This window comes from Hesperophylax consimilis, chromosome 14 (genome assembly GCF_061612785.1).
Source record: "Hesperophylax consimilis isolate HC1 chromosome 14, BYU_Hcon_1.0, whole genome shotgun sequence".
In the NCBI taxonomy this organism is placed as follows: Eukaryota; Metazoa; Arthropoda; class Insecta; order Trichoptera; family Limnephilidae; genus Hesperophylax; species Hesperophylax consimilis.
Genome location: NC_142849.1, coordinates 8,418,707 through 8,437,615, shown reverse-complemented (window position 1 = coordinate 8,437,615; position 18,909 = coordinate 8,418,707). Strand labels below are relative to the sequence as shown.

At 32.8% G+C, this 18,909-nt stretch overlaps 1 protein-coding gene across 1 annotated transcript in view; it reads right to left on the bottom strand.

Annotated features, from left to right (window-relative positions):
* Positions 1–18,909, bottom strand: part of Cad99C (cadherin 99C) — a 258,171-nt gene that overhangs the window by 29,605 nt on the left and 209,657 nt on the right. The window contains exons 3-13 of the mRNA XM_089639482.1: positions 8,972–9,074; positions 7,982–8,047; positions 7,629–7,807; positions 7,153–7,275; positions 5,298–5,561; positions 4,107–4,256; positions 2,983–3,201; positions 1,959–2,153; positions 1,625–1,762; positions 463–612; positions 194–308 (exon numbers count right to left, since the gene is read on the bottom strand). Coding sequence (XP_089495608.1) covers positions 194–308; positions 463–612; positions 1,625–1,762; positions 1,959–2,153; positions 2,983–3,201; positions 4,107–4,256; positions 5,298–5,561; positions 7,153–7,275; positions 7,629–7,807; positions 7,982–8,047; positions 8,972–9,059 — 1,687 coding nt within the window. The 5' untranslated portion in view covers positions 9,060–9,074. The remainder of the gene's footprint in view (positions 1–193; positions 309–462; positions 613–1,624; positions 1,763–1,958; positions 2,154–2,982; positions 3,202–4,106; positions 4,257–5,297; positions 5,562–7,152; positions 7,276–7,628; positions 7,808–7,981; positions 8,048–8,971; positions 9,075–18,909) is intronic.

Below are 18,909 nucleotides of genomic sequence, written 5' to 3'. Positions count from 1 at the left end.
CTAAGATGTATTTGTATTATTTGAAATATTTATACTATTGATATATTCTAAAATAAAATCTGTAAAGTTCTAACGTAAGCAATGATACAATGTAAAGAAGCATTAAACAATACTATATGAATTATGATATTTATAGATAGATGTGACTAATTAGTAGTTAATCTTAGTTAGGTTTAATTGGGCAAGGTTTTACCTATAACTCCAGTTTGTGGATCTATTTTGAATTTGTTGGCTCCGTTATTAGATACGTGGTAGATGCTGTATTTCAGCACCGCATTGTCTCCCGAGTCATTGTCCGTAGCTTCAACCTGAAAATTTAAATAAGTTATTTTTTTCACACACTAAATAGAAATCCAAAGAAAACATTTTCCAACTCTTCTAACTACTTACTAATAATAATTGCAATCATTAAATGGAGCCACAGACGCCGTCAACGTTATAACTATTGAAACATAATGTTACCTTAACAACATGTCTCCTTCCTTCACCAGCGGCAACCTTAACGTGAGGCAGTGGCACCAGCACAGGTGCATTATCGTTCACGTCGTTTAAAGACACCTCCAGGGAAAGGGGTGCCGAGGCTCCCTGGCCATTGACTTCTCTCGCCACAACCTTCAAAAGAAACAACAATGACTTTCTATCTAGCACTGATTGAAACATGGCATCAATAATAACTACAGGGTGTCCAGGGGTAAAGTGCGCTAACTTCGGGGGGTGGGGGGGATTCTACATGATAGTACAAGTAAAAAAAATATTTTTGAAATTCCAACGTTTGAAGGCAGTTTTTAGGTAAAAAAAAGTTGAATTGTTTTTTTATGGGAAAATAAATATTCTTCTATGGAAAAAATTTTTAATTTATCATTTTTACTTCTACCACATGTAGAATCACCTCTCAAAGTTAGGGCACCCCCGGACGCCTTGTATATACATAAATTATTATTCTTGTTATGACAAAATATATTTTACAAGGTGAAGTGGAAATAATTGTGCTGAATCAGTGGATATCTTGCATATATCACTAAATAAATACAAAATATTGATGCTGGGACAGTTCAGATATACATAAAAAGAAGAAAAAAAACTGTATAATTTTTACTATTCCTATGTAAAAGCATAGAAAGGGAATAGTAATATAAAAAAAAAATTAGATGAAGATTCTTGGAAAATCATTTGTAATATAGATCACAGACGGCAGTAGCGGTGAGATAAATGTTTATTATAATAATGTACCAAAGAAGACCTGTAAAAAATCACGGGATATTATAATTATTGTAGGATTTGTGGAGAGAATTTCTTGAAAAAAATATTTGCCTCGGGATCATTGTCTTTCAAAAACATACATTGTCAATTTTAGAGACAATCAGAAATTGACTTTTCGAATAAACACCGTTAGTAAACTGGAAGAATTTAGACATCTGTCAAAAATTTACACAAAAGAAATACATTTTAAATATAGATTAAATAATTAATTCATTAAAATAAAATAATTTTGATACCTACTTCATCACTTGTCTGAATTGTTTCCACAATCAGTTCCAATTTTGAAAATTAAACTTAAAACAGAGCAAATCCAAGTTCTAGAAATCATTGAATCGGAGTTACAGACTGTTTACAACTGACTTACTTGGAATCGGTAGGTTCCAGGACTGGGTGCATCTCTATCGAGGTTTTCTTCATTCACAACCAGAATGCCTCCTTTCTCGATTTGGAAGTAATTTGTTGTGAGCTCAAAGGCGTACTGCGGTCTTACATCATTGGGACCCTTGAGAGAAAAAATAAATTATTAAACTCAACATACTGCAAAGCAATTTCATACAATAATATCACAATTCTTTTGGAAATTTTCTAGGGGTTAACAAATTGACAACCATGTATCTTCTTTGTAGATATATAGTATATTGCGTTTCAAGATTGAGGTTTAACTTAATTAAATCAATCAAATGAATCATTATTCTTACCAAGTCATCATCCGTAACAGTTAATTTAATTGGTTTTCCACTTTGGTCGAGGACTTTAGTACCGATTGGAACGTTTTCATCCACCAGCCCTTTGGTTGAAGATGAATGCAGAACCGGAGGATTGGCGTCCACTGGTTTGATCACAACCGTCAACTTGGCCGTGGTAAATCTTTTGGATTCGGAAATCTCTTCAGCCTGTAAAACAAAACGTTAGCATAAGAAACGTGCACAAATTCAGCAACTTTCATGATAAATAAGGTAAAAGTTTTGCATTATGACTGCTTATGCCCAACGAAAGCACCAAATTACTTGAATGAAACTAAAATATTTTATTTTATTTATTTAACCTCTTGAATGATAGCGTATCCTTATGGACACATTAAAAGAATCATTTCTGTGAATATAATTAACTATTCTTGGGTTATTAATTATTCTTATTATATTACATAATGGTGGATTATTACTATTTTTATAAATATACTAACACATTCTCTGGTAATGTGGTAAAATTTACAAAAACATAATTTTATTAATAACAAGTTCGAAAATAGAATCAGCTGGCTCATAGCAAAAATTTTGCATTGTTATTTTAATAATGTCATTTATAAATTCTGGGAAAACTTAGTTTTTATTATTATGACAGCTGTTTTGGCATTCAACACCATAATCAAACTATGGTTATGCCACATTGAGAAAACTTTTATATATGATTTTATTTACCCCTATCCGATTTGTATTTGTATAATGTTTAAACCTTTGAAATGCTGAACTCCCATGACCTAACATCGCGTTAGTGTTCTGAATCCCCAAATATAAAGTATTGTTTCAGATTACCAATTGGATACGCCGTTGCTCAACGGATACAATTGTTTCATATCCAAATGGTACTTTTGGCGCTTGAGAAGTTAAAGTGATTTATTTATATTTTTGTTAAAAACCGATTTAGATCAGAAAATCAGTTGTATGAAGCACTTGGATCATCATTACGACCATGAAAATTAGGATGACTTTATTAAAAACTAACCTTTATAATCAAATCAAACTTCTTAGCGATAGATGTATCTGCAGCTTTGATCTGTCTAACAGATGCTGTGGTCGGGTTTATCTCGAAGTATTCACTATACTGCGCTGGAGTACCCTGGTGGAAGCTGTATCGGATGGGGGAGTTGATGGTGTCCATATCGATGGCTTGGATCTTCTCTGGGAGAATATTGAGGGTTCCAGCAAGGATGCCACTTGATACCTGTAAAGAAATATTAATTGTATTATGTAATACCACCAAAGAAATCCTCTGGCTATCCTACTGTTGATCCAAGATAACAAAATGGTCTCACAATATTGGGTGACGTTGTGAGGAATTGGATCATTGGAAACTAATCTGGGTAATATTTATGTTCAATTAAGCCACCCGCAAACGAGAGATTTTAGTTGTGGCGACAGTTGGAAACTATTCCAAAATTCAAAAAAGGCTCCCTAGTATCGCGTTGCTCATGTGCGCATCTTCATATTATGTACCGTAATGTTTTTTTTTATTTCCGCAACTAAATCTGAAGGCTGCCTTTCATTTATGAATAAAATAAATGTTTTTTCACAATCAAGTTAACCAAATACTTGAGTTGGGCGATGCCAAGAGTCAGAATAGTAGAAGTGTATCTATGTGACGATGTATGAATATGAGTGAAGCAAGGAGTGTGTGGGGAAAAACTGCGTGTTGGTTAGTTAGGTGAATACCACACAAGAGTCCCTTTATTCTGCAAGTATTCTGAAATGATAGAATGCATAACTTACAAATGATAAGTATTCTGGGAGGATAGAATGCATAACTTACAAATGATGAATATTCTGAGAGGGTAGAAGGCATATCTTACGAATGGTGATTATTCTGGAAGGATAGAATGCATAACTTACGAATGATGAGTATTCTGGGAGGATAGAATGCATAACTTACGAATAATGAGTATTCTGGAAGGATAGAATGCATAAATAACAAATGATAAGTATTTTGGGAGGATACAATACATAGCTTATGAATGATAAGTATTTTGGGAGGATAGAATACATAGCTTATGAATGAAGAATATTCTGGGTGGATAGAAGGCATAACTTATGAATGATGACTCTTCTGGGAGTTCAGAATTCAAAACTTACGAATGATGAGTATTCTGGGTTGATGCAGGCTCCATCGTGCAGCATGCATCCCTGGTAGATGAAGGAGGGGTCCTGGTCATCATCATCTTTGATGTTCACAGTGAGGGTTGTGGTGCTGGAGTATCTTTCAGAAGCATTCCTTGCTCGATCCTAGGAAAAAAAATGATCAAATTGAATATAAGATCAATTTTTTACACAAATATAAAATACTGATTTAAGAAATATACACAGATTCTCTCTCAGACATAAAAGTAATACTTGAAATAATTAAAGAAATAAATCATAGATATTTAAAAGTAATCATTATACCCTAGAAGACTGGCCAAAAATATGTTAAATTTAATTGATTGAGCGAAATCCTGTTTTAACTTGCGTTACCGTTATGCATTTTTCTGTCTGTAAATTTGTTTGTACTTTCTGTTTCCGTTTCAAGATGGTGGCCGTTTTAATGGTTCAGTAAGGATTTATTTTTTTAAATGTGTAATCGTGGAGTTTATTTGGACTTTCTTTTTTGTATTTTTCAATATTATGGTATCTATTTGCATGAGGAAAATTTGAAAAAAGAATTGTCATTGAGACAGTGATGTTTCTTTAGGCAAATTGTATAATTCCTTATCTGACATAAAAAAGGTAACTTAGATAAAAAAATAAAAATAAACTTAGATTATTTGATTTGTAATTATGTAGGTATGTATTTGAGTAGGTACCTACTTACAAATCTTTTGATTTGAGAAGAAATTTTTGTTTTGATTTGTTGAAACATACTTTTTTGGACGCGAGGTCTACTGTTCTCAGAACTATCAGTATAAAATAAATGGTTAAATATGTGAAAGTCAGTGATAATATTTTTATTGAGTTGAATACGTCCTGTACATGGCACTGTCCACAAAAAAAAAAACCATTATATAAGCAAAGAGCCTTGAAAAGTGAAGGGAATAATTAAGTATTATGCATGCATAATATAATATTGGAAATAATATATTTTTATTTCTCTATTCATTTTTGGTGAGTAGCATCCTACTGAAATTAAAAGAGTGTTTGATAATGATTCCTCTCTCAGACATAACAATAATAATTGAAATAATAAACCAATAAAGAAATAAAACATAGATATTTAAAACTAATCATCTTCGTAATCATCCCAGAATGCTGGTCAAAAATATGTAAAAATCAGCAATAATTTATACTTACAGAAGCAACAATAGTCACAAGATATCTCTGCGTTCTTTCAAAGTCCAGGGTTCTGTTGACTGTGACCTGACCCTGGTGTGGCAGATTGATGGCAAAGTACCCGTAGCCATCTGCGGTGGTGATGCGGTCGTTGCCAATCCCAGAGTCAATCCCCAGCCTCTTGCCATCTCCCTCCACGATGAAGTACTCCGCCAGACCGTTAACTCCGGCATCTGCATCCACCGCTTTGATGTTTTGGAAGATTGTGGTGCCGATCGGAGTGAGCTGAAAATGAAAAATATTATTTAATTAATTTAAATGTGGAACAATAGATTCAAGAACACTTAAACTCTGGGTACAGAGACATGAATCTTCATCGTAATGAATCTTTATCATCCTGAATCCTCATCATCATGAATCTTCATTGTCATGAATCTTCATTATATTGAATGATGGTGAATCCTCATCATCATAAAATATCAAAATCATGAAACTTCATTACAAAATCATTATCATAAGGTATGTACGAGACGATGTATGAATGCGTATGAAGCAAGCAAATGCAGTGAAAACGGCTTAATGGTTAGTTAGTTACATAGAATAATGCATCATCACGAATCTTCATCACCATGAAATATCATCTTCGATACCATCATGAATCTGAATTTAATCTTCATCATATCCCTTCATCATCATCATAAACATTTATCCACAAAATTTTCATCATCGTGAATCTTCATCAGTATGATTCTTCATCCATAGAGGTATCAGAAGATATCTACTATTGAACTCTTTTTTAATTACAAAGTTAATCAAAGACATAGAATAAGGAAGTTGAGTCCATTTTTTTTATTTTTTTTTATCAATGTTCGCATTCAAACTTAAATACTGGTATTTTTTTTTTTTTTTTTAAAGTTTGTTTTCATAGTTAAATTAATTCTCAAAGTTTAAATTTTATTAAGCCCGCCAAAACGAGCGGAATCCGAGCGGTAACAGGCGGGGTGTAGTGTGACGTCATTAGAACTGTGAAAACCACGTCGCTTAAGCATTATGTATGGAAAAAAATTTAATTCTTCAACAAGGAATTCCAGTAATTTTTTTACCAATGTTAACCGTCTATTATAATTGATGTTATTAAAAAAAAAAAGAAAATTGATTAAGATTTCATAGTTAAATTAATATTTTAAGTTAGAATATTTGCTTTTCACGCCCGATACGGTACTTATACGGTATCGCCGTCGTTACTTGTTGACGTTCCCCGCGCGAATTCAGGACCACCGCGCAGAAAAGTAAAGACCAAAAGTAAAATAACGGTTTACAGCCCAGTTCACTGTGAGACTTTTCTGAGCGGCCGGCGGCCTGAAGTGTATCACATGCCATGTGACATGTATAATAATAAAAACATCTAAGTTATGCAATAAACAACATATTATTATAAAGCACTATACGAATATGTATCTTTAGAAATCCATTTCATATAATAATAATAACAAATACGTACATATATTTGACAAACCCAAATAAACCTTTGGCCTATACACCTCTCTCATCTAAATCGATCATCTCTCATGTAATAGAAAGAGATGCACCATAGGTGTTCCGTTGTACGTACAAGTCACGACACATGTGACGACAGAATTCTTTCGACCAATCGTGGAGCGTATACAGTATATTGCTATTGAATGCTTTTTCAAGAACGTTTAACTAATTCTAAGAATAATAATATAGAAATATATTTATATATTTAGAATCGATATTTTTTGATCTACATGAACATATTTTTTATAAGTCAAAATATTTTTCACTCAACTTCCTTATTGGCATAAAATATGCAGTCAATATATGATTATTAATTCTTTTAGATTATGTACAGTACCTCCGAGACAGTAGTTTCGTAAGGCGTGTTGATAAACACCGGGGCATTATCATTTATGTCAGATACTCTGACTATGACAGGTACTGTCCGTTTTTTCTTGGTCGCTTTCACTAAACACGTCAACTGAAAATAAAGATTAAAAACACACATTGATTAAAAAATCAATCAAGTTGACTTAATTAGAGCAGTTAGTTTTACTTTTAAAATAAGAGTTAAAAGATATTAATTGTAAGTATCAACAGAAATAATTAATAAATCAGAAAGCACACTATAATGCCTTTGTGGTACCAAAAATGACGCCATGTCATTAGTCTGGTTAATATGAAAACTAGACATCTGATGCTTTCTGGCAACTGTTTAAATAATAAATCGATTTCATAAACTTGTAACTAACAACGAAACTATAATTATATTGATTTGATTGAACATGTAGAAAATGTATCAATATTAGTTAAATTTATAATTTAAATGAATACCTGAAATACAATGTGTGATAAATTCTCGGCATCCCTATCCAATGGCTGCAACAATTGTAACTTCTTTCCGTTTAAAACAAATAGTGGATTTCCTTTCGGAAATACTAAATCTAAAATTATATCTGAGGAAGGATCCCCTTCTATTGGTAATTCTGCCGGTATTGTATTTTGGCCAATAACTGAAAGAAAAAACAATTCATATTTCGGGTGAAATGGGAGGAATGCAGATCATATTTCCATTCAATAAGCCCCGGAAACGCAAAAACAAGACAAAAAAAAAACAATTTTCTTTCGCCCTTTTTTAGTCTTGTTTTCATGTGGTAAAATCATATACAAAAATAAAATCAACTTACAAGTGCCTCTACTTTCTTCAATATCAACTATAATACTTGACTGTCCCGTTTCCACCTCGCATAAACCTGAAATTCAAGAAAAATTAGTGAGAAATATATAATCAGTATATCTACGTAGGCAATTAATCTCTTTCAAGCAATAATTAATCAACAGCCATTTTCCTATTTTTGCAATTCAAATTCAATTTGGTGTTGCCATTTAAATTTTAACCATAAAAAAGCATCACAACACAGTAACAATGTTCATGATTAATATAATTGATTTGCTTATAATATATTACGGTTCTTAAACAGCTGGAGTTTATAATTATTATTGAATTCAAAAATTATAATATCAATAAAATTAAATAGGGAACCTGAAAAACTGTAAGAATAAGTAGATAGTGAGTTCAAGAAGTTCGCTTATTGGATGTTATTAATGTCTCATTCCACTTTTATTAATATCCCATTAAACTTGTTTATCTTTTGCAACATTTTTTCTATTAATATGCACATAAATTATTGAAACATGATTTAAATTCTAAATAAACAGAAAATGAAAGTTGTCACAGTGATAAGATTAAGAGATAAAGCTCTAAAAAGTATCACAACTTGACTGAGGAGAAATATTGATACACGTTGAATGGAAAACTGATAGAATGTCAGATCTTATGATCAAACGACTTGTCCGAATCATTGAGGTATAATAGTCAGAAGTCACAAAAAATAAACAAAGAACTATTTACGCATTGAGAAATTATACGTATTAATTTGGGAGTTTTAATTTTTGTGAATAATAAAAGTGAAAGTTTATGTCAATTTGACAACTTACTATTGAGATTAGCTGTTAATAAGTACATTACACTAATATTTTGTTTTTGAAATAACCACCTTCGACATATTTATGACATTACTGTTTGAAAACATTTTGACAGTTGTTTTTAAAATATGCGGGAAAAGAAAATGATAAGTTTTACTCGTTCCATAGGAAGCAAGCGAACTATTGCTTACCCGCTCTGGCATCTGTGATATGAAGAGACGAGAGCAGGAGGCCCACAGCTACCAACCGCATCGCGGAAGTCGCCGCCCTCGCCGACATTCCTGTGTTGCCTTCCTGGAAACAAAAAATACAATGTTAATTATCATATTTATTTAATTTGTGGGTTATAAAAACATGTAAACTAAGTAAGAACCGACTTGCATTGCTGAAAATCAAAGTAATGTAAAACTGTTTTAAAAAAACATGTTTTTACCTGTCACAGGTGACATTTACATAATAATAAAAACACGCATATTCAAATGCAATGTTGTGGCAAATTTTCAAAGCAATCGGTGAACAACTTTTGAAGATTTAAGATTTTGAACAAACGAACATTAACATTTTTATTTATATAGATAAATTTTATAAGCAGCTTTGATCAAGTACCGGTAGATAGGTAAGCATATTTTGCGCGCAGCATGTTTCTAACGGTATCCGATGTTTTAGAATAAATTATATTGATGGAATAAAATAAAATAATGGATTGCAAGATTGTGTGCGCGATCACGATCCGGTCATACCAACTCATTCATTTTAGTATGGAAAAGGCGGTACCTACGCCAGAATGTGTGTTGTTAAAAAATTGGTGGGCGCGTGTGTGCTGAAGAAATAATGGAAATAGTATTGTAGAACATTTAATCAAACATCTTCTGTCCCACGGGGCGACAGACGGATGATAAATCATTCAAATGAAGTTATGCGTTTTCATGAATTAATTGTTTAAAATTCAATAGACATGTTTGTAGAAAACATCTACTACTGCCGATTCATAGAAGAAAAAAATGAAGGTACCTACCTACATTAGCATAATATTTTGTGTGAGTAGTATATCAGTAGATAAGTACCTAACTTTAAGGTTTAATTTTCGGATCTATCGCTGCCGAATTAAAAAAGGAATTAAAGTTTGCTAAGTCTTATATTTTGTGCTCCATGATGATAGCCAACCTCCGATAGTAGAGGAATCCGAATGAGAAGTACGTTTTAAAAAGTAAAAATAAGCACTAGCTTCTAAAATAAATAAAAATTGGGTTAGTACAGAATTGAGTCATATTTTTTTCGATTCTATAATCTATTCTATAACGAATATACATACCTACACCCGCCTTACACAAAAATGGCGACAAATGTAATTATTTTAAATGTCAATACATTTAATTCAAATGATTGTGAGATGATTGAAAGGAAAGACTTATTTTCTTATATTTCTAATAAAATGGTAAAACATATTTGGTACCTCTATATATGTCAGTGGAAAAAGCATTTTATTAATACCATAAAATTATTCGCCTACAATAATATGTAATTTAATGTGACACCATTGAGAATAATGGATTTGAAATTGGTGGGTCACGATCTAAGGCGTTTCAGGAATCTTTACAAAAAGTTAACAATCCTTTTGCCACATGACATGACATCACCTGATGGAAATCTTCATGAAATATGATTGTTATAAAAAAATCCTCAAGTAGGTAGGTACCGTCTTAGCTACGCACGTTAGGAAGTTAGTGGAATATATCAAATTCAAATTCTCTTTTTATTATCGCGACACTTTTAGAGGCAGCTTATCTATGATTTTGCCTCTTTCCATTGTAGTCTCTATTTCTGTTAGATTGTGCTGTTTATGAGGAAGACGAAGATGTTAAAACTGAGCTATCAACGGGATGTTTGTTGTTCTTGGTCAACTGGCACTTTTCTTCGTTTTTCTTAATTTTTTTTTGTTTGAACTTATGGGTACAATATAATATTTATGGCTCCTCATTAAATGATAGCTGAACCATTCAAGTTGATCACGATATATGGGCATAATGACTTCCTGTCCTTGGTTGAACCTTTGCTTCGTTACTTTATCACACAGTTATTGGTGTAAGTATAAATACTTTAGGACCTACCTTTATACGTGTTTCTTTTTAATCCCGGGGCATGGAAGTTATTACCCGGCCCAAAATATACCAGGATAAATTTAGCATTACTAATTCATTCGAATAATTTTAAAATATTAGGTTGCTTATACTGCTGATAGTTTAAAGATAGATAAATAATTGCTTTCAAAGTGGATTTTCTCGATTCTCGATTCTAGATAAAGTACGCCCATAGCTACTTCGTTACCTACCCGCATCAAATAACGAAATAACGCCCTTTGTCTTTTACATTACGAAGAAACCTCTAAAGGGCGTCAAAATACAGAGAGATGCGGCAGCAGAATGCAATGGCAGTCATAACTGTTCTACTTGCTCAGTTGTTATTCCCCAGTCGTGTCTCACGCTCCAAGACGAAGCACGCTGATGAAACAACTATGTCTCTTGCCTCTGCCCATCGGTTTGAAATATTATGCAGACGCACTATTTCCATGTTCAATAAATACTCCGTATTATTATCAGTGTTGAAATAACTTGTGGTGATTTGTTACACATTGATCATTGCTTGAAGACAGCAAGCAAAAAGACGCTCGTCCTCTGCTCTATACTCAATACTAGTCTATACTGGTCTATACTAACTCAGTCTTCATCACCTCATCCCTATTGGGATTACAAATTAAATGAAGAGGTACCGGACAAATTATAAGGAAAACGTGGTAAGTATGTAGGTAGGTACTTTCATGCAAATTTTTTCATCACATTTTCAATGTGAAAAGTAAAGGGAAATTATTGAAGGGAAAACACATTCGAGGCAGGGAAACCAGTAAGAAAATGTAGGGTTAGAGAAGGGTATGAGGTTGGATAGAGGTAAGAATAATGTGCTTCGGAAATGATCAGAGATGTACTTTATTTCAAATAAATCCATTTCAAATGGAAATGCAAAATGCAAAATGGGTATTTTCCATTTTGCATTTTAAATGCTTTTCTAAAAACCATTTTGCATTTTAAATGATTTTCTCAAGACATTTTCCATTTTAAATGCTTTTTTTCAAAATTCTTCCTACTACCTCCACTCATCTTTTTTTCATAAGCCCCAAATATCAGTTGGTCCTCAACCTCGCTATGAGAGATAATTTACATTTGTCAAGTTGCTCCCTGGTAGGAGCCCTGGCAATTGAGTGATACCATTACAAAAAATACTGAACATGGGGCCATGACGCTGTAATATTAAATGTTAGATAGCAGTTTCATCAGATGTTTTTACGTTGGCAACATTTATCCCGCGCAAATTTTTTGTGGTACATAATCCGTAGTCGTGGCATTTTTTGATTTACCATCATGTAATATGTTTGTTCTACATTGATGTCCATTATTAAATGACAAAACTGCTTAAAATTCTATAATTATTTTAATTGTTTGACCTGAGAAACCATTTTGCATTTTGAAAATAGGTATTTTGCATTTTGCATTTGAAATGCTTTTCTAAAAACCATTTTGCATTTTGCATTTTCAAATGGAAAAGTTTTGACCCATTTCCATTTTGCATTTCAAATGGTTTTGGGTACCCATTTTGCACATCTCTGGAAATTATGTTCTTTAAAGATATTTTTAAATCAAAATAACTACTCAGCACATTCTGAAGTCTGACTCAAATATTCATGTAATTTCTAAATTTGCCAATTTATATATAATTAACTAGCTGATTTGTATCAGGCGTTACTGGGGGTTATCCTTAGTAGATAGACATATACCACTACGTACTTTTCTGTAGGCCTTTTCAAGATTTACAATTCCATGGAACTTAATTTTGATGTATCTCATAAGGTTTAGCCAGCGTTAGCAATATAAGCGCCCGAAAATATATTTTTACGACTTAATTACAAAACATCGACTTTTATCTACTTTCTATAAGTATAATATGCATGAAATATACTAGGTAATGTATACCTTCCAGAAGAAATTTTCTAAATGATAGTAAAAATTCTATCAAAATCCGTTACACACTTTAGAAGAACTAAGCGCACAGGGACAGACGCGGATAGCGACTTTATAGATTAAATAGATTAAGTAAATTATACTATGATGCCTCACTTTCCTTCAAAGAAATTCTTTTTATGCAAACCTCGACTATTTTGTATGTTTGCAAGAAGTCCGGCCCACCAAGAATATAGTGGCAGATCTGCAGATCAGACAGCTCTAAAGAACATAACACGCATTTTTTTTTGTTATTTGTTTTGGGTTAGAGCTGGCAACACGGTATCACAACCTCATACTTGAACACAACCTCAAATAAGACATCTGCCCTGATGATGGACACTGCAATGCTGTCCGAAACGTTGGCTAAAGAAGGAGTTAGCGCAACACGGCATAATACCCCAAAAACAAATAACAAAAATACTTTTGGCCGTGAAAATCTTAAATCATATATAACACGCATTGTTTCTTGTTCGAAGCAATCTGTATATTTCTCTTGACCCGACCTGAAGAATCGACCCTGGCTATAACCGACAAACTTCAAATGTATACATATAACATTGAACAACGCCAAAACTAAACTTTAAATAAGTCTACCAGAACAGCTCGTGACCAAATCAGTATGATGTATTGTTTATATTTGATTTATGAATTAAAGAAAGGAGAAATTGTACATTTGTGAAAAGAAAACAGGTTTTGATACGTGTATTCACTTTTCCGCCTAACAATGTGGCTTGTACCTAATTTCGGAGTATCGATCTCAGAAAATATCGATTTAGTTTTTTACCATCATTAGTTGTTGTCCCGTTCCAAGGTTGGTAATAATGATTGGCTCCAAAATAAGATAAATGGAAACAGTTATTCATACATACTACATTAACCACATGAGAATTTATGGAATTAATGATGGTAATTGAATACAATACAACATACCTACTACTAATGGAGAAAATATTATAAAAAAACTGTTTGTCTTGATTTACGAGCAAAAACAATTTCTTTATACTTGGTCGGTATGCAGTTACTTACAATTTGCCAACCGTTAATATTTTCATTGGATAATAATGCTTCAAACATAAATAAACCACTCACGCCTCAAATATGTGAAAAGAACATATTTGAAAATTGTTTTTATTTATCATTATTTGTCTGTGGTTGTGATGGGTAGGAATGATGGGAACTCCAGTCCATAAATAAACCACTTACTAGATCGACATCTTCGGGCGTTTTGTATGAAAAAAATTGAACATAAAAAACCAAAGATATGCCAATATATAGACAGTAAATTCTCATTCGGAGCCAACTTATTATACTATACACCAATGAAAAACTCTGAAAGTTTATTCCATAGACTTTCCGAGTTTTTTTATTGGCGGATGTAGTTTGGCAATCATATGACATCACAATATTTCGGTTCCAATTTTCGATCGGAGTTATACCCCCATGCTCCAGTCCGTTTGGTTTTTTTTTTAAATCTTGACCTCACATCTAAAAAAAATGTGTTATCATTGAATAGAAGAGTTTTTTATTTAGTCATTGGTTTTAATAATTAAAAATTTTCAAGGCCCACCAAAACGCACCAATTCTGTGGCGCGTCAGTGTGACGTCATAGCGAATGAATTTTGTTGTTATAGATTCTCAGTACTGAATTTTGTATGCCAGATTCGTCACGTTTTTTTTACTTTCAAATTTAAGTGGTTTTAATTGAAGAGCACATTGCAAAAATGTCAGCATCTCGTGACTATTGTTTTTGCAGAGTATCAAAGTTTAAAAATGCAACCATTACCGCATTCGAATTTGAGGTTGTCATTTCAAACGTCAGAAAACAAATTAACTTTACAATGCATAATTTTATCATTTACCTACTTGTCACCGGCTTCACCCGGTCTTTACACAAAGGTTTTCTAAATTAAAATGCGGTGTGCAAAATTTCATCAACCTTGGAATAAAACTGTAGATATTTATATAAATCATATACACGCCGTCCTAGCTATCTTGAACTTCAAGAATAATGACAAAAAAAAATTCAAAACACATTATCGTACCATCAGATGGTTGGTTGTCGGCAGGGCCGGCCCTGTAGCCAAACGGCGCATGGCGCAAGTAAAATTTTCGAATGATTTGTATTTCTGTGTAGGGCCGTTTTTATGAAAAATAATCTCGAGGATGTCAGTTAGGACTAGGGTTGCCAGACGTCCTTTATTTTAAAGGACGTCCTCTATTTCCGACCCAAAAATTGATCTTGTCCTCTAATTTAAAATCTTCGATAGAGGACAATACTTTGTCGTTTAATTTGGAAAAAATAAATGAATCAGCGTGATTTCGCGCGATGTGTTGTGAGGCGGCTGGCGGCGGCGCTACAATCGCTATATCCTCGAAGCTAGATGTTTGGCTCATTTAATTCACAACACCACAAAACACGCTATTGGGAAGATGGAATTAGATGTTGAAAGCTTCCTAACAAAAACGTTTACTTATTTTTCAAGCCATGCGAAAAGGACCAGTGAGCAAAGGAAATGTTTGAATTTGTAGACATCGAATATGCGCCTTTAGTGAGGCACGTGCCGACACGATGGCTGTCATTGTATCCTGCCATTGATAGACTCTACAAAAATCTTCCCGCGGTACAAGCATATTTCCTATCAGCCTCTGACGTCTCCAATCATATTTTGAAATACTATGAGAGAAGAATAGCTGGCACTGAGGTGTTAGAAGCAGAATTATATTTAGCTTTTTTCCACAATACGTTGATAATTTTTGAAAAAACTGTTCGTCAACTTGAAGGCACAGACGTCCTAATGTGCAACGTATACAAAATAATGAATAATTTAAAACAAAAGATGAACCAGCGAATTGAAGATGCCTTTTTTGGAATGGCAGTCCAGCAAATTCTTCGAAAAATGTCTACTTCTCAGGCTGAAAAATACACAACTATATTTTTGGAGTGGCATCAAAATGTACTGACATATATAGAATCGCGATTCGATTTCTTAGAGCAGCCAAAAGTAATACCAAGTATTAACTTTATTTATTACTTTAAATGCAAAATGACTAATTAAAGTCGTACTACTTACTTGGCTTCGATTAACATTGTGTATGAACATTGTTTTTTATTAATAAATGTAACTACTGATACAATAACAGCATTTTATTAAAAAAATATTGATGTCCTTTATTTTCATCATATGTCCTTTATTTAATCGTATCAAATCTTCTCATTCATAAAACGGGAGCTGGCAACCCTACTGAGGACTGTTAGGTATTATCAATCCGGCGCCCGTAGAGTGCTCCAATTGCGCCCGTATATAGCCGACCCTGGCTATCAGTTTACACCCAATTTCCGTCATAAATAATAGTTCTTTTATATTTAGCAACAATTATGGAACTAAAAGTAGGCCAAATGATGTTTCAATTTCGCCTAACCTAAAAAAAAGAAATTTAATATTAACACAAAATCAACAAATAACTACACTAAATCAGAATGATTTTACTCGCAAATACTCGATATGACGCAGGGTGCGAATAAACCGGAAAAAATTCCGCGAGCTGAGCTACGAATTATGGGAAAGGAACGAAGCAACCGCAAGCGGAGTTTTGCGCCTCATAATTCCCCGCCTCGCTCGCAGTGAGTCCCACATTAACAAATAATGTATTAATATATGTGTAGTATTGTGTCAAATAAAAAAGTATCAAATAATTTTGATAAGTGAGCAGGAGATGTGCTTGTAAAATATAAACGTACTGCGAATTCGCCATTGCCGAAGAGAAATCTGATGTCCTCATTTTGCTGTGGCTCGAGAGTTGAGACTAATCGGGTCCAGCGAACGACTTGCAGCATCTTCGATTATTCCGTTATAATTCAGCGAATGTATGAGCCGCGTTGGTTAACTTTACACTACCTATATAAACTTAAGTATTTTATTTGTAAACGGACGGTGGGCACTGTAATACTATCCACACGACCTACTTCAATGTTCAACTGTCGACGATGATAAATAGTATGCAAGATTGATTGTTGTGATGCAGAAAATGATTAGGTATTCTAGTAAATAAGTTTAAATTGTCAACCACTGAGAAAAGAGTTGGGATGATGATTTTTACCAATTTACAAAAATAGAGGCACCCAATAAAAATACAGTACAATTTATTTGTTTTTCTAAAAAGGTAAGTGTACGGTGAAGTGTAATTTTTTAACAATAGCTGTTTTGTGCTCATTTTGGTTTGTGTTTTTTTTGTTATTAGGTCTTTTTTTATACTAGACCCCTGAAAATAATTATAGGATAAGAGAAGCTGTAAGAATTTAAAAGAATAAACATTATCATATTTAAAGAGACAGTCATAAATTTACTTTTCAAATGGACACCGTTACGAAAAATTACGACATCTGTAAAAAATTAAACAAAAGAAATACATATTTGAAATATGGGATTTATAAATTAATTAAACGAAATAAAATAATTTTGATTTTTAAAATGACACTTAGATTGAAAGCAAATCCAAGTTATGGGGTTCATTGAACCGGAGTTAAAGACAGAATCACAACCGAAATTACTATTATTAATTGTTTTCTAAATCTTTCGACTGCCGATTTGGTGTTTGGTAATGTTCCTAGTAAACAACCCTATTTTACCACACACCCTCACCTATCTCTTCTCCTTTTCTACCATCGGTATTACAGCGTTATTTCCCCCTCCAACAATTAAGGTCAGTTTTTCTGTACTACTTGACGAACATAAATATCTCTTAAGCCGAGCTTAAAAAGTAACTGAAATGCCGGCAGTGAACGTTTACTTATTTTTATGATTTATTTATGTGTTTGTTCGTTTTGTCCTGAAAAAGAAAGGGTTTCATATAGAAAAGTGTTTCACGCCATATAAGCTCACGTCATATAAGTTCACCTTACCAAATTTAAGCGTTGCCAGTCTTGCATAAGTTATGGTAGAGATTGTTGGAAGTTTGGTAGAATCTACGTAAATGGTTATACAAATATGTATATAATAATGCAAAAAATTCACCAATAACCGTTAGACTACTCGTCTTGTTTTTCTATTTCAAAACTAGTATTTTTAATGCTCAATTATACGACAAAATAATTACAGAATGAGTGCCTTTTAATCGTTTTCCAATACCCGTTTAAGATGTCTTCAACATGATCGTTGCGTATTTAAAAAATACAAAAAATTAATAATATGTTATAGACTAAATTAGCGAAAGTATTTCCTGCTCTTTTCATAGCTGTTAAATTTTGAATTATTCATTAGGTCGACTAGTTAGAAATTAAATTTAATTCAAGGTTTTCGTCGATGAATATGGATTATTGGAAATGGGAGAAATCCTGTTATTCAGATAGTGTCATCTTATAAAATTAAATTAAAAATTATTACTCAACGAATTGAATAATAAAAATTTATTAATTTTTATCCATCTTAAAAGCCAATGTAAAAAGTTGGGACTTATGAACAAAAGGGTAGATTCCTCTTTTAAAATAAAACACTTTGGAGAAGTTGAAATTACACCGATTTATTGCTATGTTTTTTCCAAAGTTTATATTGCTACCAACACTCTGTGGAGATCACTCCACTAACGGAGAGCGAAATATAATTATCACTTTGCGTTCCTTTAGCTATAAAATATGGAAGAGAAGTGAATTTCCTAATTTAATTTGAACCTTAAATAACCTAGTTTAGCTGCCCTTAAAGAAGGTGTAAACTAGCGCCATCTATATTCTAAGTCAGTTACTCTATATTAATTATAATTAGTTTGAAACTCAGAGCAAATTCCAACAGCCAATTTGATGTTAAAACACATTTTCCTAGTAGATTTTTTAAATGTTCAATTTTAAATCATATGACGTCACAATGGTTGAAAATCGACTGATTGATTGGGAAGAATTACAATAGAGGCTCTTTAAAAATCATTTTTCTAAATCAATTCATTATTTGTACATATGAATACAAGTACAATACAAATCGTTCTGCAAATAGGTATATTTGGTTTCTGAATGTAATAAGAAAAAAGCAAATACGTACTTCGTTCTATTACGCATATCTATAAAATAGACTTGTTTTCGTTTTGCGCAT